The 21,879-nt window shown below is 60.0% G+C and overlaps 2 protein-coding genes and 1 long non-coding RNA gene across 9 annotated transcripts; 1 reads left to right on the forward strand and 2 right to left on the reverse strand.

Moving 5' to 3' along the window:
- Window positions 1-626: 626 nt before the first annotated feature.
- Window positions 627-15,676, forward strand: CDK10 (cyclin dependent kinase 10). 5 transcript variants are annotated; one of them, XM_058709609.1, is made up of 13 exons: window positions 627-729; window positions 3,226-3,298; window positions 3,997-4,068; window positions 11,054-11,156; window positions 11,296-11,377; window positions 11,467-11,534; window positions 12,711-12,763; window positions 12,926-12,995; window positions 13,518-13,577; window positions 13,926-14,049; window positions 14,141-14,280; window positions 14,609-14,661; window positions 15,021-15,676. In XM_058709609.1, exons 3-13 carry the CDS (start codon window positions 4,050-4,052, stop codon window positions 15,116-15,118), a joined length of 870 nt encoding a protein of 289 aa, XP_058565592.1. In that variant the 5' UTR covers window positions 627-729; window positions 3,226-3,298; window positions 3,997-4,049; the 3' UTR covers window positions 15,119-15,676. The 5 variants fall into 5 exon arrangements, with proteins under 5 accessions (XP_058565592.1, XP_058565590.1, XP_058565589.1 ...); XM_058709607.1 differs by having other exon boundaries at window positions 637-767; window positions 14,141-14,262; XM_058709606.1 differs by having other exon boundaries at window positions 638-767.
- LOC131500413 (uncharacterized) lies at window positions 3,443-5,105 on the reverse strand. Its single transcript, XR_009256278.1, has 2 exons — window positions 4,416-5,105; window positions 3,443-4,217 (listed from the first exon to the last, which is right to left on the reverse strand). It is a non-coding gene; the product is annotated as an uncharacterized LOC131500413 (long non-coding RNA).
- Window positions 15,653-19,848, reverse strand: SPATA2L (spermatogenesis associated 2 like). 3 transcript variants are annotated; one of them, XM_058709605.1, is made up of 3 exons: window positions 19,774-19,848; window positions 19,224-19,527; window positions 15,653-17,705 (listed from the first exon to the last, which is right to left on the reverse strand). In XM_058709605.1, the coding sequence occupies exons 2-3, from the start codon at window positions 19,524-19,526 to the stop codon at window positions 16,761-16,763; spliced, it is 1,248 nt and encodes a 415-aa protein (XP_058565588.1). In that variant the 5' UTR covers window position 19,527; window positions 19,774-19,848; the 3' UTR covers window positions 15,653-16,760. The 3 variants fall into 3 exon arrangements, with proteins under 3 accessions (XP_058565588.1, XP_058565586.1, XP_058565585.1); XM_058709603.1 differs by having other exon boundaries at window positions 19,760-19,814; XM_058709602.1 differs by lacking the exon at window positions 19,774-19,848 and having other exon boundaries at window positions 19,224-19,749.
- Between the last annotated feature and the right edge of the window lie 2,031 nt (window positions 19,849-21,879).

A 21,879-nucleotide genomic window follows, 5' to 3' on the forward strand; every position in this document is an offset into this window, starting at 1 on the left:
TTACCAAATGTCCTTGGCCTATATTAATATTAGCATTTACAGTGTAGTCCCATGCACGGGAGGCCTTCCCTGGAACCCTATTTAATGCTCCACCCCCGCGCCCGGCACGTCCCACTCACTGCCCTGCCTCATTTTTCTCTTTAGCACGCCTAACTCTCGGGCCATCTATTTACTTACCTTGTTTGGCTGCGTCCCACTAGAATGGAAGGTCCACGAGGGCAGAGCCTGACAGGGCCCAACACGTAGTGGGTGCTCCACACTCATGTGTCAGGGGACGTCCGTCGCAGCGTCCCATCCATTCTTGCCTTCCACACCCTTCCGACGCGCCCTCGGCTCCCTGACCCGCGTAGGTCCAGCCCAAGCCCCCCCCCGGCGTAGCTCCAGATCGGCCCTCGCGAGCTCCAAGGGACTCCCCAGCCCCTCGGACTTCGGCCTCCCCCTCCTCCGGCAGGCGTTCCTCAGCGCCCCAGCCCGCTCAGGTGCCCGCGCTTAAAACTAAATTAAGGCCCGAACCTCGGTGCTGCGAGCAGACGGCAGCAACAGAGGTCCTCCAGGAGCCTTTGGGAGGCTTCCGGGGAAACCTTTGCTAAAGTGGGCGTGTCCCGGAAGTAGAACAAGCGCCAGCGCGCAAGAACCTCGTTTGCGCCTGCGCACACGGGAAGCAGGGCGCCGCGCTAGGCATGGGGGACCCGGAGTCAGAGCCTGAGCAGATCCGTTTGAAGTGTATCCGTAAGGACGGCTACTTCACGGTGCCTCCAGAACACAGGGTGCGACGGGGGGCTGCTCGCCGTAGCTCCGCCGGGGGCAGGGCGGGACCGAAACGCCCTGGAGCCCCTTAGTGTCGCGCTGAAGCGTTGAGGTTGCCGCCGCCGCGGGCGGGAACGACAGTCCCAGAGTTCCTCGCGGCCGGCGCGGAAGCCGGCGGCGATGCTCCGGGGCCGAGGGCCTGGGCTGGTGGCGGACCGCGGGGCCAGTCGCGCTCCGCCGAGGGACGGGCGGGCTGTCAAGCAGCCGGCCTCCTCTGGAAGAACAGGCTCTGGGCTCTACCGCGGGCGTCCCTTCGTTTTGCGCCGGGGCCGGGCTTTGCAGGCTGACCCGGGAGCCCCTTGTGTCAGGGGGGAGTTGGCCTGTGGAAAGAGTTGGAGGCGTGGTCTCCCTTGGCTTTAAATGGATGTGGCCGGGCCCCGCCTGACACCGGTAGCTTCCATTTGTGTCTTGCTCTGTGCGAGGCTTCTGCGTGTGTTACTGTCATTTAGTCCTCTCGGCGACCCTTTATAAAGGTGAGGAAAGTGAAGCTTAGGCGTGTGGAGTGGTTTTACCAAGGGAGACGGCTCGTGCAGGTGCAGGCTTGAACCCCGGTGTTTTAACTACTTACTGGCGCTGAGAAGCCGGTAAGCGTCATTAGCACACTGGCGGAGTGCGCACCTAGAGCCACCTGGAGCAGTCGCTGGCCGTTATACGTCACTCACACATACAGCAGGTGCGCGCAGCTTTCCGGGTACGGTGCAGCAGTGAGGGGAAACCTCTCGGAGGGGAGCTGGGACATACCCAGATGAGGACAGAGTACACAATAGTAGGTGCTTCAAGATATGAAAGTATCGGGATTTTAGGGAAAGAATTGTTTGCGGCTGGGGGAAGTTTTTTGTAAAAGAAATTTGTGTGGGGGCGCCTGAGTAGCTCAGTCGGTTAAGCATGGGACTTTGGCTCAGATCATGATCTCATGGCTCATGTTCCAGAGCTGCCGCGGGCTCTATGCTGACAGCTCAGAGGCTGGAGCCGGCTTCGGATTCTTTGTCTCCCTCTCTCACTCTGCCCGTCCCCCACTCATGCTTAGTCTGTCTCTCTCTCTCTCCTTCAAAAATAAATAAACAGTAAAAAAGAAAAAGAAATCTGTACAAAGGTGGCGTCTCCGCCAGGCTAGTAAGTGTGACTAGGATGTTGACATGCAGAGACAAAAGAGGAGGCCTGGCATGCCAGATTTAGAGAGTGGCAGACGCAACGTCACGGAGATAAGAGACACAGTGTGACTAGGAAGCACCAGGGGTTCCCCCAGGAGAGAGGATGTGAGAAAGCACTGGTGGGCAGAGGAGGCTGAGGTGAGATCATGGAAGGGCTCAGTCTGGGTGATTCTGACCTGGTTCCAGAGGTGGTGGGAAGGGAGGAGATGGAAGGCAAGGGCTGGGAAGAGAATAGAGGCAGCAAGGCCAGAGAGAGACTGTTGGAATTTGAAACTTGCCACATGTGCTTCCTGGACCCAAGGAGACGTGCCCATTCGGTCCATCTACCAAAGTACTGCATTACAAAGGTGTATCAGGATACGGGCTCTCTGCTAGGACAGGAACCCCTAAGTAAAGTGGCTTAAGTACAGGACTTTCTTCCTCCCTCCCCTGACTTTCCAGAGAGAGGCAGCTATTTTCCACGAGGTGGATCGGGCTCTCAAGCTGTCTGCCTTGTAGATCTACCTCCACATCATTCAAACCCCACCCTGCTTCAGGAGCAAAAAGGAGTGGGTGGCAACCAACTTCCTTTGACCGGGAAGTCCCTTCCTTGAGGCCTTGGTCCTTTCTGCTCACATCCCATTGGCCAAAATTGAGTCAGATGGACAGACCTAGCTGCAAGGGAGGCTGAGAAATCCAGCTACCAACAGGTTGGCCTCGCGCCACCATACAGTGTTTCCTAACTAGAAAAAGTACTGTGTGGATGTTGGGGATGGCTTGTCTCTGCCACAGATGAGTTTCCACTGCGTTTGATAGGTGCTTTGTGAGGATCTAGGAGCTTTGTCCGTCTCCAAAGCATAATTTAGACCAATGCTGCTCACTATTCCTCTTGTGATTGTGGAAATGTTGCTTTCTGACTCGTCCAGTATGGTTACCGTGAGCCACATAGCAGTGTGGAGCACGACACACATGGCAAGTGAGGAAATGAAATACTAATTTTAATTAATTTTAACTATCCATGGCCAGTGGTTATTGTTTCCAGGCAGCATACATCTGGACCGTGGGATTGGAAGGGAACGGGCTATCTGTGATAATGCATTCGAAGTGTCTGCTCGCCCGGTAACGTCATCCCCCTTTTCTCATTTGAAAAGCCCAAGTGCGTGGTTTTCTTTCTGTTTGGTGAGCAAGACATGAGTGAGCTCCCTGGTACAAATGAAATATGAAATGTCCATCTTTAGTTGTTCGTTAGCTGGCCAATCCCTGCACTGCCAGCACCTCTGTCTTTCAGTTGGGACGGTGCCGGAGCGTGAAGGAGTTTGAGAAGCTGAACCGCATCGGGGAAGGCACCTATGGCATTGTCTGTGAGTGGCCAAGATGGGAGGTCTGGGGTTCAGGGGACTGTCCCAGCAGTTAAGGAACTTAACACCCATTGCTCCACAGCCAGGGCAGAATTTCTACAAGTGAACTCGGATCCGTGGTGTATTTACCATAAATCCCACACCATGTCTGAATAAATGTAATTTATTCAAATTGCATTTGCAACCATGACCTGCAAGTTGGGGCAACTGTTAGAGCAAAATGCAGAACTTCCAGAAGCAGCCGGGGTTGCAGCCTGTGACAGCTGAGATGTTGGTATACCTTATACTACTGGGGTTTGGAAGCTGCGCACTTTAGCACAGGGCTTTGAGGAGCCTCCTTGGCACAATATAAGGGATTTTTTCCTGGATAAAGTATCTTATTTGCTGTTAGAACATAGTAACAACAGAGAGCAGAGCAGCGACCCGCATCCTGACTCTAAGGAGAAACACTGAGAGGGAGCGTGTTGTAAGTAGCACCCTCTACCCAGGTTAGATGAGAGGACTCCCCCAGAGAGCCTGTGTCTGGTGGGGATGCGGGTGCTGCTTGCATGGTGAGGACCTAGTGTCAATGGGCATCCAGTTATCAAAGAAGGGAAAGGGAACCCGCAGGGTTCTGAACGAGGCCCCTGTGTGGCACAAGGGTGGGTGATGTGGGATCAAGCCTATTTGATCATTCCATCATGGATGAGTTTCCATTCCAGATAGGGCCCGGGACACCCAGACGGATGAGATTGTTGCCCTGAAGAAAGTGCGGATGGACAAAGAGAAGGACGGTGAGCTCAAAGTGGGAGGGGTAGAAAGCTGCCAGTTGCCCAAGGTTCCTTCTGGCCTGGGGTGGGGGTTGCTGAGGCCAGGTCTGATCGCTGAGGTCCTTGTGTGCAGGGGTGGGGGTAGCTGAGTTGCAGGTCTTGTTGTAGGGGACCTTGTATTCAGGGGGCGTTCCTGAGGCCATGTCTGGTTACAGGGATCCTTGTGTGCAGGGGTGGGGGTTGCTGAAGCCAGATCTGGTCCCAGGGGTCCTTGTGTGCAAGGGTGGGGGTAGCTGAGGCCAGGTCTGGTCACAGGATTCCTTGTGTGCAGGAGCGGGGATTGCTGAGTTGCAAGTCTGGTTGTAGGGGACCTTGTATGCAGGGGTGGGGGTTCCTGAGGCCAAGTCTGGTTACAGGGATCCTGTGTGCAGCGATGGGGATTGCTGAGGCCAGGTCTGGTTGCAGGGGTCCTTATGTGCACGGGTGGGGGTTCCTGATTTGCAGGTCTAATTTCAGAGGTCCTTGTCTGCAGGGGTGGGGGCTGCTGATTGCAGGTCTGGTTGCAGGGGTGGGGGTTCCTGATTTGCAGGTCTAGTTTCAGGGGTCTTTGTCTGCAGGGGTGGGTGTTGCTGAGTTACCAGTCTGGATGCATGGATTCTTTTCTGCAGGGGTCGGGGTTCCTGAGTTGCAGGTCTAATTTCAGGGGTCCTTGTCTGCATGGGTGGGGGTTGCTGAGTTCCAGGTCTAGTTTAAGGGGTCTTTGTCTGCAGGGGTGGGGGTTCCTGATTTGCAGGTCTAGTTCAGGGCTCCTTGTCTGCAGGGGTGGGGCTGCTGAGTTGCAGGTCTGGTTGCAGGGATGGGGGTTTTTGTGTTGCAGGTCTAATTTCAGGGTCCTCGTTCTCAGGGGTGGAGGTTGCTGAGTTGCAGGGCTGCAGCGGTCCTTGTCTGCAGGGGTGGAGGTTGCTGAGTAACACGTCTAGTTTCAGGGGTCCTCATCTGCCGCGGTTGGGTTCCTGAGTTGCTGGTCTGGTTGCAGGGGTCCTTGCCTGCAGGGGTGGGGGTTGCTGAAGCCAGGTCTGGTTGCAGGGATCCTTGTGAGCAGGGGTGGGACATCTTGAGTTGCAGGCCTAATTTCAAGGGTCCTGGTCTGCAGGGCTGAGGGTTTGAGTTGCAAGTCTGGATTCATGAGTGGAGGTTGCTGAGTTGCAGGTCTGTCTGCAGGAGTGTGGGTTGCTGAGTTTCAGGGGTCCTTGTCTGCAGGGGTGTGGCTTGCTGAGTTACAGGTCTGGTTGCATGGGTCCTTGTCTCCAGGGGTGGGGGTTGCTGAGTTGCAGGTCTGGTCTAGGGATCTTTGTAGGGGTGGGGTTGCTGAGTTACAGGTCCAATTTCAGGGGTCCTTGTCTGCAAGGGTGGGGGCTGGTGAGTTGCAGCTCTGGTTACAGGAGTAGGGATTCCTGTGTTGCAGTCTAATTTCAGGGGTCCTTGTTCTCAGGGGTGGGGGTAGCTGAGTTGCAGGTCTGGAAGCAGGCGTGGGGGTTGCTGAGGTGCAGGTGTGTCGTAGGGATGAGGGTTGCCAAGTTGCAGGTCTGGTTGCAGGGTCTTGTCTACAGGGGTGGAGGTGGCTGAGTAGCAGGTCTCGTTTCAGGGGTCCTCGTCTGCAGCAGTCGGGTTCCTGAGTTGCATGTCTAGTTTTAGGGGTCCTTGTCTGCAGGGGTGTGGGTTGCTAAGTTTCAGGGGTCCTTTTCTGCAGGAGTGGGTGTTCCTGAGTTGCAGGTCTGGTTGCAGGGGTCCTTGTCTACAGGGGTGTGGGTTGCTAAGTTTCAGGGGTCCTTTTCTGCAGGAGTGGGTGTTCCTGAGTTGCAGGTCTGGTTGCAGGGGTCCTTGTCTACAGGGGTGGGGATTGCTGAGGCCAGGCCTGATCGCAGAGGTCCTTGTATGCAGGGTTGGGGGTTGCTGAGTTGCAGGTCTGGTTGCACGGGTCCTTGTCTCCAAGGCTGGGAGTTTCTGAGTTGCAGGTCTAGTTTCAGGGCTCCTTGTGTGCAGGGGTGGGGATTGCTGAGTTGCAGTTCTGGTTGCAGGGGTGGGGGTTGCTGAAGCCAGGTCTGGTTGCAGGGGTCCTTGCGTGCAGGGGTGGGGGTTCCTGATTTGCAGTCTAATTTCAGAGGTCCTTGTTGGCAGGGGTGGGGACTGCTGTTTGCAGGTCTGGTTGCAGGTGGGGGGTTACTGAATTGCAGGTCTAATTTCAGGGGTTCTTGTCTGCAGGGGTGGGGGTTGCTGAGTTGTAGGTCTAGTTTAAAGGGTCCTTGTCTGCAGGGGTGGGGGTTCCTGATTTGCAGGTCTAGTTTCAGGGGTCCTTGTCTGCAGGGGTGGGGCTGCTGAGTTGCAGGTCTGGTTGCAGGGGTGGGGGGTTTTGAGTTGCGGTTCTAATTTCAGGGGTCTTCGTTCTCAGGGTTGGAGGTTGCTGAGTTGCAAGTCTGGATGCAGGGGTCCTTGTCTACAGGGGTGGAGGTTGCTGAGTAACAGGTCTAGTTTCAGGGGTCCTCGTCTGCAGCAGATGGGTTCCTGAGTTGCAGGTCTGGTTGCAGGGGTCCTTGTCTGGAGGAGTGGTGCTTGATGGGTTTCAGGTCTAGTTCCAGGGGTCCTTGTCTGCAGGGTGCGGGTTGCTGAGGTCAGGTCTGGTTGCAGCGGTCCTTCTGTGCAGGGGTGGGCATCCTGAGTTGCAGGTCTAATTTCAAGGGTCCTAGTCTTCAAGGCTTGGGGTTGCTGAGTTGCAAGTCTGTCTGCAGGGGTGTGGGTTGCTGAGTTTCAGGGGTCCTTGTCTGCAGGGGTGGGGGTTGCTGAGTTGCAGGCCTGGCTGCAGGAGTTTGCAGGAGTGGGGGTCGCTGAGGCCAGGTCTGCTTGCAGGGGTCCTTTTCTGCAGGAGTGGGTGTTCCTGAGTTGCAGGTCTGGTTTTAGGGGTCCTTGCCTGTAGTGGTGGGGATTGCTGATGCCAGGTTTGGTCCCAGGGGTCCTTCTTTGCAGGGCTGGGGGTTGCTGAGGCCAGGTCTGGTCCCAGGGGTCCTTGTGTGCAGGGGTGGGGGTTGCTGAGTTGCAGTTCTGGTTGCAGGGGTGGGGGTTGCTGAGGCCAGGTCTGGTTACAGGGGTCCTTGTCTACAAGTGTGGGTGTTCCTGATTTGCAGGTCTAGTTTCAAGGGTCCCTGTCTCCGGCGGGGGGGGTGGGGGTGGGGGGGGTGGTTTGCTGATATGCAGGTCTGGTTGCAGGGGTCTTTGTCTCAAGGGGGTGGGGTTGCTGAGGTCATGTCTGGTTGCTTGGGTCCTTGTCTACAGGGCTTGTGGTTGCTGAGTTGCAGGTCTGGTTGCAGGGGTCCTTGTGTGCAGGGGTGGGGGTTGCTGAGTTGCAGGTCTGGTTGCAGGGGTCCTTGTGTGCAGGGGTGGGGGTTGCTGAGTTGCAGGTCTGGTTGCAGGGGTCCTTGTGTGCAGGGGTGGGGGTTGCTGAGTTGCAGGTCTGGTTGCAGGGGTCCTTGTGTGCAGGGGTGGGGGTTGCTGAGTTGCAGGTCTGGTTACAGGGGTCCTTGTGTGCGGGGGTGGGGGTTGCTGAGTTGCAGGTCTGGTTGCAGGGGTCCTTGTGTGCGGGGGTGGGGGTTGCTGAGTTGCAGGTCTGGTTGCAGGGGTGGGGGTTGCTGAGGCCAGGTCTGGTTACAGGGGTCCTTGTCTACAAGTGTGGGTGTTCCTGATTTGCAGGTCTAGTTTCAAGGGTCCCTGTCTCCGGCGGTGGGGTGGGGGTGGGGGGGGTGGTTTGCTGATATGCAGGTCTGGTTGCAGGGGTCTTTGTCTCAAGGGGGTGGGGTTGCTGAGGTCATGTCTGGTTGCTTGGGTCCTTGTCTGCAGGGCTTGTGGTTGCTGAGTTGCAGGTCTGGTTGCAGGGGTCCTTGTGTGCAGGGGTGGGGGTTGCTGAGTTGCAGGTCTGGTTGCAGGGGTCCTTGTGTGCAGGGGTGGGGGTTGCTGAGTTGCAGGTCTGGTTGCAGGGGTCCTTGTGTGCAGGGGTGGGGGTTGCTGATTTGCAGGTGTGGTTGCAGGGGTCCTTGTGTGCGGGGGTGGGGGTTGCTGAGTTGCAGGTCTGGTTACAGGGGTCCTTGTGTGCGGGGGTGGGGGTTGCTGAGTTGCAGGTCTGGTTGCAGGGGTGGGGGTTGCTGAGGCCAGGTCTGGTTACAGGGGTCCTTGTCTACAAGTGTGGGTGTTCCTGATTTGCAGGTCTAGTTTCAAGGGTCCCTGTCTCCGGCGGGGGGGTGGGGGTGGGGGGGGGTGGTTTGCTGATATGCAGGTCTGGTTGCAGGGGTCTTTGTCTCAAGGGGGTGGGGTTGCTGAGGTCCTGTCTGGTTGCTTGGGTCCTTGTCTGCAGGGCTTGTGGTTGCTGAGTTGCAGGTCTGGTTGCAGGGGTCCTTGTGTGCAGGGGTGGGGGTTGCTGAGTTGCAGGTCTGGTTGCAGGGGTCCTTGTGTGCAGGGGTGGGGGTTGCTGAGTTGCAGGTCTGGTTGCAGGGGTCCTTGTGTGCAGGGGTGGGGGTTGCTGAGTTGCAGGTCTGGTTGCAGGGGTCCTTGTGTGCGGGGGTGGGGGTTGCTGAGTTGCAGGTCTGGTTGCAGGGGTCCTTGTGTGCGGGGGTGGGGGTTGCTGAGTTGCAGGTCTGGTTGCAGGGGTCCTTGTGTGCGGGGGTGGGGGTTGCTGAGTTGCAGGTCTGGTTGCAGGGGTCCTTGTGTGCGGGGGTGGGGGTTGCTGAGTTGCAGGTCTGGTTGCAGGGGTCCTTGTGTGCGGGGGTGGGGGTTGCTGAGTTGCAGGTCTGGTTGCAGGGGTCCTTGTGTGCAGGGGTGGGGGTTGCTGAGGCCAGGTCTGGTTACAGGGGTCCTTGTCTACAAGTGTGGGTGTTCCTGATTTGCAGGTCTAGTTTCAAGGGTCCCTGTCTCCGGCGGGGGGGTGGGGGGGTGGTTTGCTGATATGCAGGTCTGGTTGCAGGGGTCTTTGTATCAAGGGGGTGGGGTTGCTGAGGTCATGTCTGGTTGCTTGGGTCCTTGTCTGCAGGGCTTGTGGTTGCTGAGTTGCAGGTCTGGTTGCAGGGGTCCTTGTGTGCAGGGGTGGGGGTTGCTGAGTTGCAGGTCTGGTTGCAGGGGTCCTTGTGTGCAGGGGTGGGGGTTGCTGAGTTGCAGGTCTGGTTACAGGGGTCCTTGTGTGCAGGGGTGGGGGTTGCTGATTTGCAGGTGTGGTTGCAGGGGTCCTTGTGTGCGGGGGGTGGGGGTTGCTGATTTGCAGGTGTGGTTGCAGGGGTCTTTGTCTCCAGGGAGCGGGGTTGCTGAGGTCATATCTGGTTGCTTGAGTCCTTGTCTGCAGGGCTTGTGGTTGCTGAGTTGCAGGTCTGGTTGCATGGGTGGGGGTTACTGAGTTGCAGGTCTGGTTGCAGGGGTCCTTGTGTGCAGGGGTGGGGGTTGCTGAGTTGCAGGTCTGGTTGCAGGGGTCCTTGTGTGCGGGGGTGGGGGTTGCTGAGTTGCAGGTCTGGTTGCAGGGGTCCTTGTGTGCAGGGGTGGGGGTTGCTGAGGCCAGGTCTGGTTACAGGGGTCCTTGTCTACAAGTGTGGGTGTTCCTGATTTGCAGGTCTAGTTTCAAGGGTCCCTGTCTCCGGCGGGGGGGTGGGGGTGGGGGGGGTGGTTTGCTGATATGCAGGTCTGGTTGCAGGGGTCTTTGTCTCAAGGGGGTGGGGTTGCTGAGGTCCTGTCTGGTTGCTTGGGTCCTTGTCTGCAGGGCTTGTGGTTGCTGAGTTGCAGGTCTGGTTGCAGGGGTCCTTGTGTGCAGGGGTGGGGGTTGCTGAGTTGCAGGTCTGGTTGCAGGGGTCCTTGTGTGCAGGGGTGGGGGTTGCTGAGTTGCAGGTCTGGTTGCAGGGGTCCTTGTGTGCAGGGGTGGGGGTTGCTGAGTTGCAGGTCTGGTTGCAGGGGTCCTTGTGTGCGGGGGTGGGGGTTGCTGAGTTGCAGGTCTGGTTGCAGGGGTCCTTGTGTGCGGGGGTGGGGGTTGCTGAGTTGCAGGTCTGGTTGCAGGGGTCCTTGTGTGCGGGGGTGGGGGTTGCTGAGTTGCAGGTCTGGTTGCATGGGTGGGGGTTACTGAGTTGCAGGTCTGGTTGCAGGGGTCCTTGTGTGCAGGGGTGGGGGTTGCTGAGTTGCAGGTCTGGTTGCAGGGGTCCTTGTGTGCGGGGGTGGGGGTTGCTGATATGCAGGTCTGGTTGCAGGGGTCTTTGTCTCCAGGGAGTGGGGTTGCTCAGGTCATGTCTGGTTGCTTGGGTCCTTTTCTGCAGGGCTTGTGGTTGCTGAGTTGCAGGTCTGGTTGCAGGGGTCCTTGTGTGCAGGGGTGGGGGTTGCTGAGTTGCAGGTCTGGTTGCAGGGGTCCTTGTGTGCAGGGGTGGGGGTTGCTGAGGCCAGGTCTGGTTACAGGGGTCCTTGTGTGCAGGGGTGGGGGTTGCTGAGTTGCAGGTCTGGTTACAGGGGTCCTTGTGTGCAGGGGTGGGGGTTGCTGATTTGCAGGTGTGGTTGCAGGGGTCCTTGTGTGCGGGGGGTGGGGGTTGCTGATTTGCAGGTGTGTTTGCAGGGGTCTTTGTCTCCAGGGAGCGGGGTTGCTGAGGTCATATCTGGTTGCTTGAGTCCTTGTCTGCAGGGCTTGTGGTTGCTGAGTTGCAGGTCTGGTTGCAGGGGTCCTTGTGTGCAGGGGTGGGGGTTGCTGAGTTGCAGGTCTGGTTGCATGGGTGGGGGTTACTGAGTTGCAGGTCTGGTTGCAGGGGTCCTTGTGTGCAGGGGTGGGGGTTGCTGAGTTGCAGGTCTGGTTGCAGGGGTCCTTGTGTGTGGGGGTGGGGGTTGCTGAGTTGCAGGTCTGGTTGCAGGGGTCCTTGTGTGCGGGGGTGGGGGTTGCTGAGTTGCAGGTCTGGTTGCAGGGGTCCATGTGTGCAAGGGTGGGGTTGCTGAGTTGCAGGTTTGCCTGCAGGGGTCCCCATCAGCAGCCTTCGGGAGATCACGCTGCTTCTTCGCCTTCGCCATCCGAATATCGTGGAGCTGAAAGAGGTGGTTGTTGGGAACCACCTGGAGAGGTAGGCAGTCTGTTGAGCCCGCCCTGCCCGTCCCCTCCCTGTGCTTTCCCCAAGCACAGTTCGTCCTTCCCGCAATCTGGGAGGGTCCTGTGGCCTAGGAGGACGTGCGAGCCTCCATGTGTTTCCCCTTTCCTTCCAGCATCTTTCTGGTGATGGGTTATTGTGAGCAAGACCTGGCCAGCCTTCTGGAGAACATGCCGACACCATTCTCGGAGGCCCAGGTGTGAGGCTGGGGGCTGCGGAGCAGGTGCACCTCCACATTTGCGCCAAACATGTATTGCCTTAACTGATGCCTTCTGCCTTTGTGTAGGTCAAGTGCATTGTCCTTCAAGTGCTCCGAGGACTTCAGTACCTGCACCAGAACTTCATCATCCACAGGTAGGAGGGGCCTCAGGTGGTGGGTGATGGCATCATCGGGGCGGGGCGGGGGGTGCCGAAGCGACAGATGTGCCCTCATGACGCAGGGGAAAGGTGACCTGGCTTCGGTGCATTTCTCTAACTGTTCCTTGGGGCAGGATCCAGGCCCAAACAGCACCTGCTTTCCACCTGGGGGACTGACTGTGTGGACAGATCGCTCCTGGAGTCTCGTTACGCACGAGAAAATGCTACCACTGGAAGAGGATGGAGTGGGGGATCTTCCAGGCCCACAGCAGTGGTTTCTTGTATCTTGGAGCAGCTGGTGCAGCCCTGGGTGGGGATGGGCACGGGAGGAAGTTAGGCCTGGGCTTGCTGCCTGGCTCTGCCACTTCCTGAGGAAGTTACTGAGAGCTCTGCTACTCCAGCTGCTGGATGGCCTTCTGCTGCCCACCTTCCCTGTTTTTAAAAAGTTCTGGGACGCCCGGGTGGCTCAAGCAGTTAAGCTTCTGACTCTTGGTTTCAGCTCAAGTCATGATCTCACAGCTTATGGGATCAAGCCCCACATCAGCCTTGGCGCTGATGGTGCAGAGCCTGCTTGGGATTCTTGATTTCCTTTGTCTCTGTCCCTCCCCTGCACATGCTCTCTCCCTCCCTCCCTCACTCTCTCTTTCCCTCTCTCTCTCTAAGATAAATATTTAAAATAGATAAGAAGCACCTGGGTGGCTCAGTCAGTTAAGCGGCTGACTTTGGCTCAGGTCACGATCTCATGGTTAGTGAGTCTGAGCCCCTGGTCGGGCTCTGTGCTGAGATCTCAGATCTTCTGTCTCCCTCTCCCCTCTCTCTGCCCCTTCCCTGCTCATGTGCACATGCTTTCTTTCTCTCTCTCAAAAATAAATAAACATTACGAAATTTTTTTTTAATTTCAAATTAACAAATAATAAAAAGTTTTAAACGGGGGTGCCCAGAAAGCTCAAATGGGCTCAGTCGGGAGAGCATGTGACTCTTGATCTCAGGGTTGTACGTTCAATCCACACATTGGGTGTGGAGATTACTAAAAATAAGTAAACTTTTAAAAGTTCCAACAGAGGATGTGGAGGAAAAGTGTTTTGAGTGTGCCTGTGACATACAATTAGGAGGCAACGTAATTACCCCATGGAGCTCACTTCCCTGGGAACTAGTGATCACTTTCTGTCACAGGGACCTGAAGGTTTCCAACCTGCTCATGACTGACAAAGGCTGTGTGAAGACAGGTGGGTGCAGGGCGCTGGCTCTGTGGGAGGTGTGGCCACTTGGGCAGGGGAGCAGGTCAGTCCTCACAAGCACCCTGAAGGCTGAGGGCTGGCTCCCACACAGCAGCTCGTTAGCCCTCCCCCGGTGACCCTTGTCCCCTCGTCTTTCTGCCTTTGTCGCAGCGGATTTTGGCCTGGCACGGGCCTATGGCATCCCAGTGAAGCCGATGACCCCCAAGGTGGTGACGCTCTGGTGAGTCTGTTGGGACGAGGTGTCCCTCTGGTGGAGGGAAGTGTGGGGCGCTGATCAGGCCAAAGCTGCAGAAGGACCTTGAGGGTCTCGAAGCCCCAGAGGGCTGCACATACTCCTGGAGGCTGGGTCTAGGACACTTCCTGAGACAGCAAGATGACAGCAAGGCTGGTGAGACTGCCCTGCCCGAGGCAGCCGGACACCCAGCCTGATTCAGACAGAAGGGTGGGCGGCTGACGCAGCTTTCTGGAGTCGCTTCTCATGTTTTTAAGAAGCACAGCAGGGTTGTGGTTACAGAGAGGACGTGGAAATCGTACACCTTCTGCCATGTGTCAGCCAGCCCCCGCGTGGCATAGAGAATTCGCTGCTGCTCACAGGGGCTGTCTAGCAGCAGCTGCCGTGACCGCGCGTGCCATCCACGTTTGCAGCACTGCGGGGAAGAGGGGGCCTGAGCTGGGGTTGGCCATCCGGTCGCCCAGGCCAGCTCTCAGGAAGGCTGACTGCAGAGTGCATTTCTCTTTGCAGGTACCGGGCCCCCGAACTGCTGTTGGGAACTACCACGCAGACCACCAGCATTGACATGTGGTGAGGGGTGAAGGCAGCTCCCAGAGCCTGGGGGAGAGGCCGGCAGGGGCCAGAGCAGGGCTGGGGTCTTTGCCAGCTCCTGGTGGGGAGAAACCTGGGATCCCAAGGGGAAGTGTGAGAACATAGCTTCTGCAGCAGAAAGGCCCGGCCCTCACCACCCACAGAGGCCATCTGGCACTGGGTCACGTTCCGTGGTGACCTCCCGAGCTCCAGCCGGTCCTGACCCCAGCACGCGGGAGGCATGTGGGGCGGCACTTGCCCTCAGCGGCTCACGTCAAAGTGGCACTCGGCGGAGGTGTGTGGCCGCGGCGAGCCGGTGCGTGAAGTGAGGCCCGCTCTCCTCTGCAGGGCCGTGGGGTGCATCCTGGCCGAGCTGCTGGCTCACAAGCCCCTGCTCCCCGGCACTTCTGAGATCCACCAGGTGGACCTGATTGTACAGCTGCTGGGGACACCCAGTGAGAACATCTGGCCGGTGAGTGCCTGGCCTCTGCCCTCGTCACCCCCCGCCCAGGCCGGCTTCACCTGCCGTGAAGCCCTGTGGCTTCACCTCCCGCTTCCCGCAGGGTTTCTCCAGGCTGCCGCTGGTGGGCCAGTACAGCCTGCGCAAGCAGCCGTACAACAACCTGAAGCACAAGTTCCCGTGGCTGTCGGAGGCCGGCCTGCGCCTGCTGAACTTCCTCTTCATGTATGACCCCAAGAAAAGGTGCCGACCTCGCCTGCGGGCAGGAGTGGGGACACCTCACACCCGGGCCCTTTATAGGGGGATTTTCACAACACAGGCCACGCTGCCGCAGAGAAGCTCCCGGACTCAGGCGCGGAGGGCCAGCCGCTCAGTTTGGGCGGTCTCTGCCCACCCAGGTCACGGAGCCCGTTCTGAGTTTCCCATCTGCTTCTGGGCCCCAGTCCCCTACTTGCCACTCACCTCTTGTGTTGGGACATTGGAACCAGAGGCCGGGGAGCCGGGCAGGTGTGAGGGACACTAGCTTCAGTGGCATCTGGGGGTCCTGTTAACAGCAAGGCCTCCTCTCCAGGGCAACGGCCAGAGACGGCTTGGAAAGCTCCTACTTCAAGGAGAAGCCCCTGCGTGAGTCTCCCAGACCCCTACCCCCACCCCCACCAGGCTCCACAGCTGGCTTGGCTTGTGGCCCTTGTAGTCCAGGGTGGGGTGTTGGGGCACGGCCTCGCAGAGCTGCTGAAGCCCCTGAAGGGCTGGTGTGGTGGGCTCCGGGTGGAGCCCAGGTGGAGGGTGGGCCCTGGGCGGGCAGGGGCTGCCTGCTGAGGCCGGTGTGGGTGCTTGTTGGCCACACAAACTGTTCTCTGATGGGAGCAGAGGAAGATGCAACCCCAGGGCCCATCACAGATGCGGAGCGGGGTTCTCAGACCCGGAGCACACTCTTCTCCCATCCCCCACCCACCCGGCGCTGAACGGCTCTCTCCCTGCAGCCTGCGAGCCGGAGCTCATGCCCACCTTCCCCCACCACCGCAACAAGCGGGCTGTTCCGGCCACGTGTGAGGCCCAGAGCAAGCGCTGCAAGCCGTGACCGTGACTGGCGGGAGGCCTCTGCGTTCCGGGCTGACGACGCTGCTAGGATCCGGCTCACCCTTTGACTGACACTGACCAGCTGCTCCAGCTGACTGCACCCCCTTCTCCAGAAGAGCAGGGTGGGTGCACCCGAGAAGGGCCCGACACTCAGTCTGGGGACCCATGGCCACGCCCACAGTTGGCCCTCTACAGCCGTGCAGAAGCTCAGGCCCTCACTTCCCAGGAACAAAGGGCCACTGGGCCCATCTCAGTGGGTGTTGCTAGCGTGGGATGGGCAGACCCCCCACATGGTTGCCTGCATCCCGTCCTGGGCCCCAGGGTCTGTCTGAGGCTCTGGTAAGCCCGCCCCCGCCCCAGCGGCAGGGCTGGTGACACTCAGATGGGAAGGAGGGATCGGGTGTGGGTCACATCCTGCCTGATGGACTGGGGTCTGGGCCCTGTCCCTGCCCCCACACTGAGGCCCAGACGGGAAGGGGCATGAGTGGGTGCTAACAGAAGCTCAGAGAGATGAAAGTTTTTCTAACAGACGTGAACAGGTTCAATGTCCTTTAATGAACTTTGGGTTCTGACTCATGACGTGAAGGTGGTTCTCTGAGTGCTGGGAAAGAGAGGTGGGACAGACAGACGGGCAGAGTGCCCAGTGAGGAGGGGCCAGCACAGAAACAGGCACCTGTCCCCTCCAGTCCTGTGGGTTAGTATGTTCTGGGACCCTTCCCCCCCCAGGAAAAGGGGTTCCGCCTGCCTGCACCCTGAGAGTCTGTCTGAGCAGGTGCCTACTCAAGAGCCTGGCTCCCATCTTTACCACTGGGCCCAGGGTGAATGATCAGGTGGGAAGCCTGTGCAGCAGAGAGCCCCAGCAAGGTGGCTTGTGGCGTGCTGATTGCTCAGAAGCCCCATGTTCCACCTGGAAGCGAGTGACACAGCCTGTCCAGGCCCCACTTGCTGCCTGCCTCCCTGCTCTCTGGACTCCTCGGGAGCCTGCACACTCTGCTATGAGATCGGATTGTTTCTCTTCCACGTGCGGGCCCAACTTCCCAGCCCAGCGATGACCAGGGCACGTGGGTTCGTCTCGGGCCAGCCCTCGGCTCGTTCCATCGGCAAGAGGCTAGGTCAGCCACGTACCTGGCAGAGCCCCTGGGCTGGTCACGGTGGTGCTCAGTGGCCCACGGTGTCACCTGCGGGCCTCCAAGGACACCCCTGTGAGGGAAATCTCCCTTGGGCGCTCAGAGGGAGGCAACGTGTCCTGAACCACAACTTACAGGGATAGGTCAAGAGCTACAGGCTGGGTGCTGGGCCCCTTCAGTGGGTTGGGGGAGGGGTGAAAGAGGAGGGAGAGGGCCCTTCATGGGAGTAGGCATGGTGGTGAGACGCTGACACAAGCTAGACTCCACCCAGCACGTTGGGACATAGTCTGGAACACTGGGAGCAGGGGGTGGGGAGCTGGCCAGCCCCAGGCAAGAGCTTTCCATGGAAGGCAGGAGCCCATCTCCTGCTTTGTGAGGCCTGGATCCCCCACCCTGCTGTGCCCAGGAGTCCCCGGGGGGGCAGGGTGGCCAGGGCTCAGGCCTGAGGAGTGATGAGGCCCAGAGAAGCACCACGGAAACTCTCTGGAAAGCACTTGACCCAGGGCCTGGCTGGGCCTAAGGTCGGGCCCCGGGCCCATCATACAGGAGGGTGTCCACCTGTGCACGCTGCAGCCAGAGGCGCTGCTGGGTGTCACCGAGCAGCACACGAAGTGCGTGACCTAGACGGCAGGCAGGCAGGGTGGCACAGTGCGGGGCGTGCAGCTGGCGGCACGTGTCACAGCAGAGGGTGGGCAGGGCACCGGGAGCCAGGCAGCCGTGTGCTTGGTAGCCGGGGGGTGGGGGGCTGGGCCCGTACCCACGCTGGGGGCTGGCCCGCCCCGACCTCCCTGGGGCTCCGGGCCTGCTTAGCAGCTCTTGGCGCAGCGACAGGAAGGAGAAGGCGTCCGGCTCTGGCTCCGGCTCCTCCTTCAAGGCCCCGTACGGCGGGCTGCTGGCCTGCGGCAGCACCTCAGCCTCCCCTAGTGGCTCCCAGGCCCCTCCCCTGGCACCCCACAGTTTGGCGCTCTGTCCCCAGAGTGGAGGCCGGCAGGCCAGCTCTGGGGGAGGGGAGTCGGGGCCCGGCGAGGGCCCCCCGTACAGGCTGGCCTCCTCTGAGCCCTCGTCCTCCTGCAGGTCCCGGTATAGGTCCAGCTGCGTCTGGAACACGGTTGGGGAGCCCCGGGGGGGCAGAGGTGGCGGCTCCTCTTCCCGGGCCAGCCGCTGCTGCAGCCAGGCCACACAGGAGGCCACGTCCGCGCTGGCCCGCCGGGCCTGCAGCAGCTCCTCCGCTGGCAGCACGCTGGTCCCCAGCTGGGCCAGCACCTCGCCCAGGATCTCACACTCCAGCCGCAGGGCAAAGCAGCCCAGGGCTACCTGCACCAGCTGGCAGGCGGGTGGCAGGGCAGCCATCGTCAGGCGGTGGTTGTCCCTGGGCACGTAACCCATCTTCTGGAAGCTCTGGATGAGGAGGTCCTCCGAGAGGGCACCTTTCAGCACGTGCACGTAGCCCCCGGAGAAGGTCTGCGGAGGAGGGTCCCGGTCACCAGCAGCCCACACTCACCTCCATTCTGGCCTTGGCCAGCTCCAGGGGCCACCAGCCTCACCCCAGAACCGGGGCAGTTTCGGGCTGTGCTAACACGCCCATGGGAGGAGCTTCTCAGCAACGCGTGCTAGGGCCCACCTCCCGACACCCGCTTTAGTTGCTGGGGCCGGGGAGGGAAATAAATCTCACTTCCCTCGGGGTCTCCTCCACCTCCTGTCACCTCCGGGGCTTTGCTGAGATCTGGTCCTGCACAAGTAGGGGTGCTTATCTGCCCTTCTGATCAGGTGGCCTCCCCAACACGTCCTGAACTCGCCTTTGCACTCGTCTTGGAGAGCCTTTCCCATGGAGACCGAGGCTTAGCCACGCGTTTTATCCAGCTGTGCTTGCCACCACGTGGGTGCACCACCTGTACTGTGTGGAGGCTCCACTGTGCAGCTGGGCGGAGAGCCCGGGAACGCCAGACAGGAAAGTGCCTCCCGGGTCGCATTTTTTGAGGATGACGGTCGTGCGGGTCTCCCGGTCCTAAAATTCTATCACTCTGGGATCCTGTCAGCATTCCTCTGCTTCTAGCTGAGGATGACACGTCCCGCAGACTGAGCACTACCGCGTGCAAGCATCGTACTCAGGGCTCACAACAGACCTGGGACTGGCTGATTCTTGTGTCCGCTTGACAGACGAGGAAACGGGTTCAGGGAGCTTAGGTAACCTGCACTAAGCCACACGGCCAAGAGGAAGTAGGACCAGACTGAAGCCAGGTCTGACCGACGCTGAAGTAAGGGTGCCTCCCACCCCGTTATCCGAATGGAAAAGCCCTTGAACTTCTGACCAGCAGGTGTCCCCATGAAGCAATAAAGCTCTAGAGCTCACCCTTTGAGAGGGGGGGAGGGGCGGGGAAGACAGAAAAGCGGCCGCTGCCATGGCAACCGGCGGAGGTGGACTCGCCCACGTGCCCGATGACATCAGCACCTTCCTACTCTTCCAAATTAGCTTTGAGGGCCAAATGCCGGCCCCCTCAGCAGGCTGGCAGCTCACCTACAGGGGTCAGGCCAGCCCTGGACACAGCCTCCGTACCTGAACGAGTGGTGGACTTAGTCCAGACCCCCAGGGTGTGCAGGGTCCCCAGCTCGTGCCTACTTCATAGGGGATACACCCGCCCAACACTCCTCTATAAATGGGATCATGGAGGGATTAGAGTGATCATGCAACCTCAAGTTCCTCTCGTGCACCTGTCCTAGGATTTGTGCTACAGGAGCCGCGGGGCCACTTTGGGGAGAGCAGTGATTCCAGTTTTGAGGAGCAAGGATTCCGCCCCGCCCAACCCAGAAGGCAGGCACCCAGGGTGGGCGGCCTCCACCCACACCATGTTTTCAGCCCCGCGAGTGTCCAGGGGGACCTTGGCCAAGAGCTGCCCCCAAGGCTTCCAGGTTCCCCCAGGGAACTCTGACCTCGGCACAGAGCATCCTGGGTAGGGGAGCCCTCTCGGCCCAGTGCCCTACCTTGATGGTGGTGAACTCCTTCCGCCAGGGTAGCAGGTACAGGTGCACGGCGGCCAACTCCAGCAGCTCGAAGGCGCGGGCCAGGCCGCGCAGCGCGGGGGCCAGGTCGGCGCGGCCCCACAGGCCGTCGGTGAGCAGCGCCAGCGCGTCGTCCTGCAGCGCCCCGTGCAGGTCGAAGTCTTCAACCAGGATCTGCCACAGCACCGCGCGCAGCGATGGGTCCCCGCACACGCCCGCGCGGCCGCGCCGCAGCTCACGCTCCAGGCACAGGCGGTAGTCCTCGGACAGCGAGCTGCTGCCCATTCTGGCGGGCGGGGGTCGCGTGTCAGGAACCAGAGACCTCTCCCCGCCAGTTGTGCGCCCCCCAGAGCCTCCACCCAGCATCCACATGGTCCCCCCCGCAGCCCGGCGACCTCGTCAGCTGAACGGACCCCAGGGCCTACAGCACCCCGCCAGCTGCGTCCCCGCTCCCGAACAGGGAGACCCCGCCTCGCCCACCAGGGAGTGCTGCGGGACCCCGCGAGGGACCGCACTACCTGCGGGTCCCCACCTCTCGGCTCGGAGCTCTTCCGCCGCCTGCGGCTCCGCCCATCGGCCTCAGCCGTGACGCTCGGGGCGGGGCCTGCTCGGGGCACAGCCCCCTCTGCTAACACGGGCGGGGCCGAGCCGGGGGGCGGGGCCTTGTGCCGCCCAGCTGAGCACCTGCACCGCGCACCTGTACGGCCAGCTGCCCCCTCGTCTCCCGTCTACCCACGGCGCCGCCGGGGCCGTTGGTGGCCGACCCTGGGCCGGGGCTCGGGCGGGCACACGAGGAACGGTGCGTCCCAGCAGCCGCTCCCTCTGAGCCAGGCGCTTGGAGCGCCGGCGCCCCTCGAGCGACCCAGCTCCGGCCCGGCGCTCAACCAGCACACAAGGAGGTGAGCTTCGCCGTGGTTAGAACAGCAGCCTCGGGTGGGCGGGGCGGCCTCAGTTTCTCCGCGGGCTCACCTTCCTGGTGTGTGAGCGCGTCATCTGGGGGTCCCTGAGGCGGCGTGAAGGTCCCTTCCTGACTAGGCCAGCGTTGTTTCCAGGCCCCTGAGCCGAGGCCGGCGAAGCTCAGGTCTGATCCCGGCCACAACTCCCTGGGGACGTTTTTTCTTGCTCTGCTTTGGGCTCCGCTCAGCGCTGAGGCCACTTGGGTGGACGAGGGATGGGAGAGATTTGATCCTTGGGAGTCCCAGCTCAGCGCAGGGAAGGTCTTCGGTAGACCTCCCTCCCTGGGCACCCTGCAGCTGGGTTTCTGGGCCCCTCGCCTCTCCAGGACACTTTTTTGCTGGCCCCGCCTGGGAAAACGTCTCTGAGTTTTCCCTCGGCAGTGCTCTGCAATATTGTTTTTAGATTCTTCAAATGGGACTTCTGGAAAAAACACGGTAATGAAGCGAGGGATCGATCTCCTTGAGCCATTTTGCCAGCCACCACCCAACGTGGAGGTATTTCACTTACTGCGTACTGAGCCCAACCGTAGGGCCACGCCATGCCTGAGGGGACAGGTAGCTTCTGGTCACCTCCTGCTTATGTGCAGAAGGGTTGAGCTTAAGCACTCTCTTCAGTTCACCGCTGAGTTCATAGTGGTCTTCGGATGCAAGGCCCCCCACGTTGCGTTCATCCAGGGCCACAGCCCCATCCCTAAAAGACGACCAGTGAGTGTGGTGAATGGGCGTCCTCAGTGCACCCTTGCACAGCCTGCAGGGCAGGACCTCCAGCTCTAAGTAGATGGTGTTCTGCCCTCTGCTTCTTCGAGTCTGCAGTCGGTGCTGTTTGGGATTCGTCTCTGTTGCTCTGTGCGACTCCAGGCACTTGCTCTGTGCTGCTCTAGGGCATGTGGCTCTTCTCAATGTGACACTAGAATCAGGGTGGGTCTTTGCAGCTGCTTCCACACAGACTGGAAGTGACATTGTGTGGCTTCCCAGGTTGAGTCCTTAAAATACCTCGTTGTCTTGGAGCGTTCGCTCTTGGAATCCAGCCATCCGTGGGGTAGCTGGCGGCCACATGGAGAGACCTCTCATGGGGCTGAATGTCTCCCCGTGTTCATGTCCACCTATAACCTGGGCACGTGAGCATATTTGGAAACGGGTCTTTGCACGTGTCATCAAGTTAGGATGAAGTCATGCTGGCTTAGGATGGACCTTAGACCCACAACTGGCCTCTGGGGTGGTTGGGCCCAAACCACCTGCCTCAGTGGCACTCAGGTTGCCAGGGGACCCTCCTCCCCTGGCAGATGCTGCCTGAAGCATCTGGGCTGGGCTCCCTGCTTTCTCTTCTTCAGAGGTGACACGTGTCACAACTCAGGGCACCCGTGTGCGTTTCCCACCTGGAGAATGAAGAGGTTTTCCTGACAGCCCTTCAGGCCAAGAGGTCCGGCCCCAGGTCCTGTCCAGTGATGATGTCTGACTCTGCCCTGCCCGGCCCCCTAGGCCCTGCAGAGCGTGTCCTGTCCTAGAGGGTGCAGCCCTAGGGGGATCCCTCTTCTGCTCCCCCCTCCCCCCGCCCAGGGTCTGGGGTGGTAGAGCTCAGTGGGCTCTGTGACAGTCTGGCTCTTGCTGGTCAGCAGGGGAGGTGGTCGCCCTGCTTGGGCCTCCACACGACCAGTGGGAGGTATCAGTGAGAGAGACAGATG

Source organism: Neofelis nebulosa, chromosome 17, assembly GCF_028018385.1.
Source record: "Neofelis nebulosa isolate mNeoNeb1 chromosome 17, mNeoNeb1.pri, whole genome shotgun sequence".
Lineage (NCBI taxonomy): Eukaryota > Metazoa > Chordata > Mammalia > Carnivora > Felidae > Neofelis > Neofelis nebulosa.

What these genes read in the sequence shown, in the direction of transcription:
- CDK10 (XM_058709606.1), top strand. Translation starts at nt 681, where the DNA reads ATGGGGGACCCGGAGTCAGAGCCTGAGCAGATCCGTTTGAAGTGTATC. An exon ending in GATGGACAAAGAGAAGGACG is followed by an intron (nt 4,069 to 11,053) that starts GTGAGCTCAAAG and finishes GTTTGCCTGCAG; the next exon opens with GGGTCCCCATCAGCAGCCTT. An exon ending in CAAAGGCTGTGTGAAGACAG is followed by an intron (nt 12,764 to 12,925) that starts GTGGGTGCAGGG and finishes CCTTTGTCGCAG; the next exon opens with CGGATTTTGGCCTGGCACGG.
- SPATA2L (XM_058709602.1), bottom strand. Translation starts at nt 19,613, where the DNA reads ATGTGGATGCTGGGTGGAGGCTCTGGGGGGCGCACAACTGGCGGGGAG. An exon ending in AGGAGTTCACCACCATCAAG is followed by an intron (nt 17,706 to 19,223) that starts GTAGGGCACTGG and finishes CCTCCTCCGCAG; the next exon opens with ACCTTCTCCGGGGGCTACGT.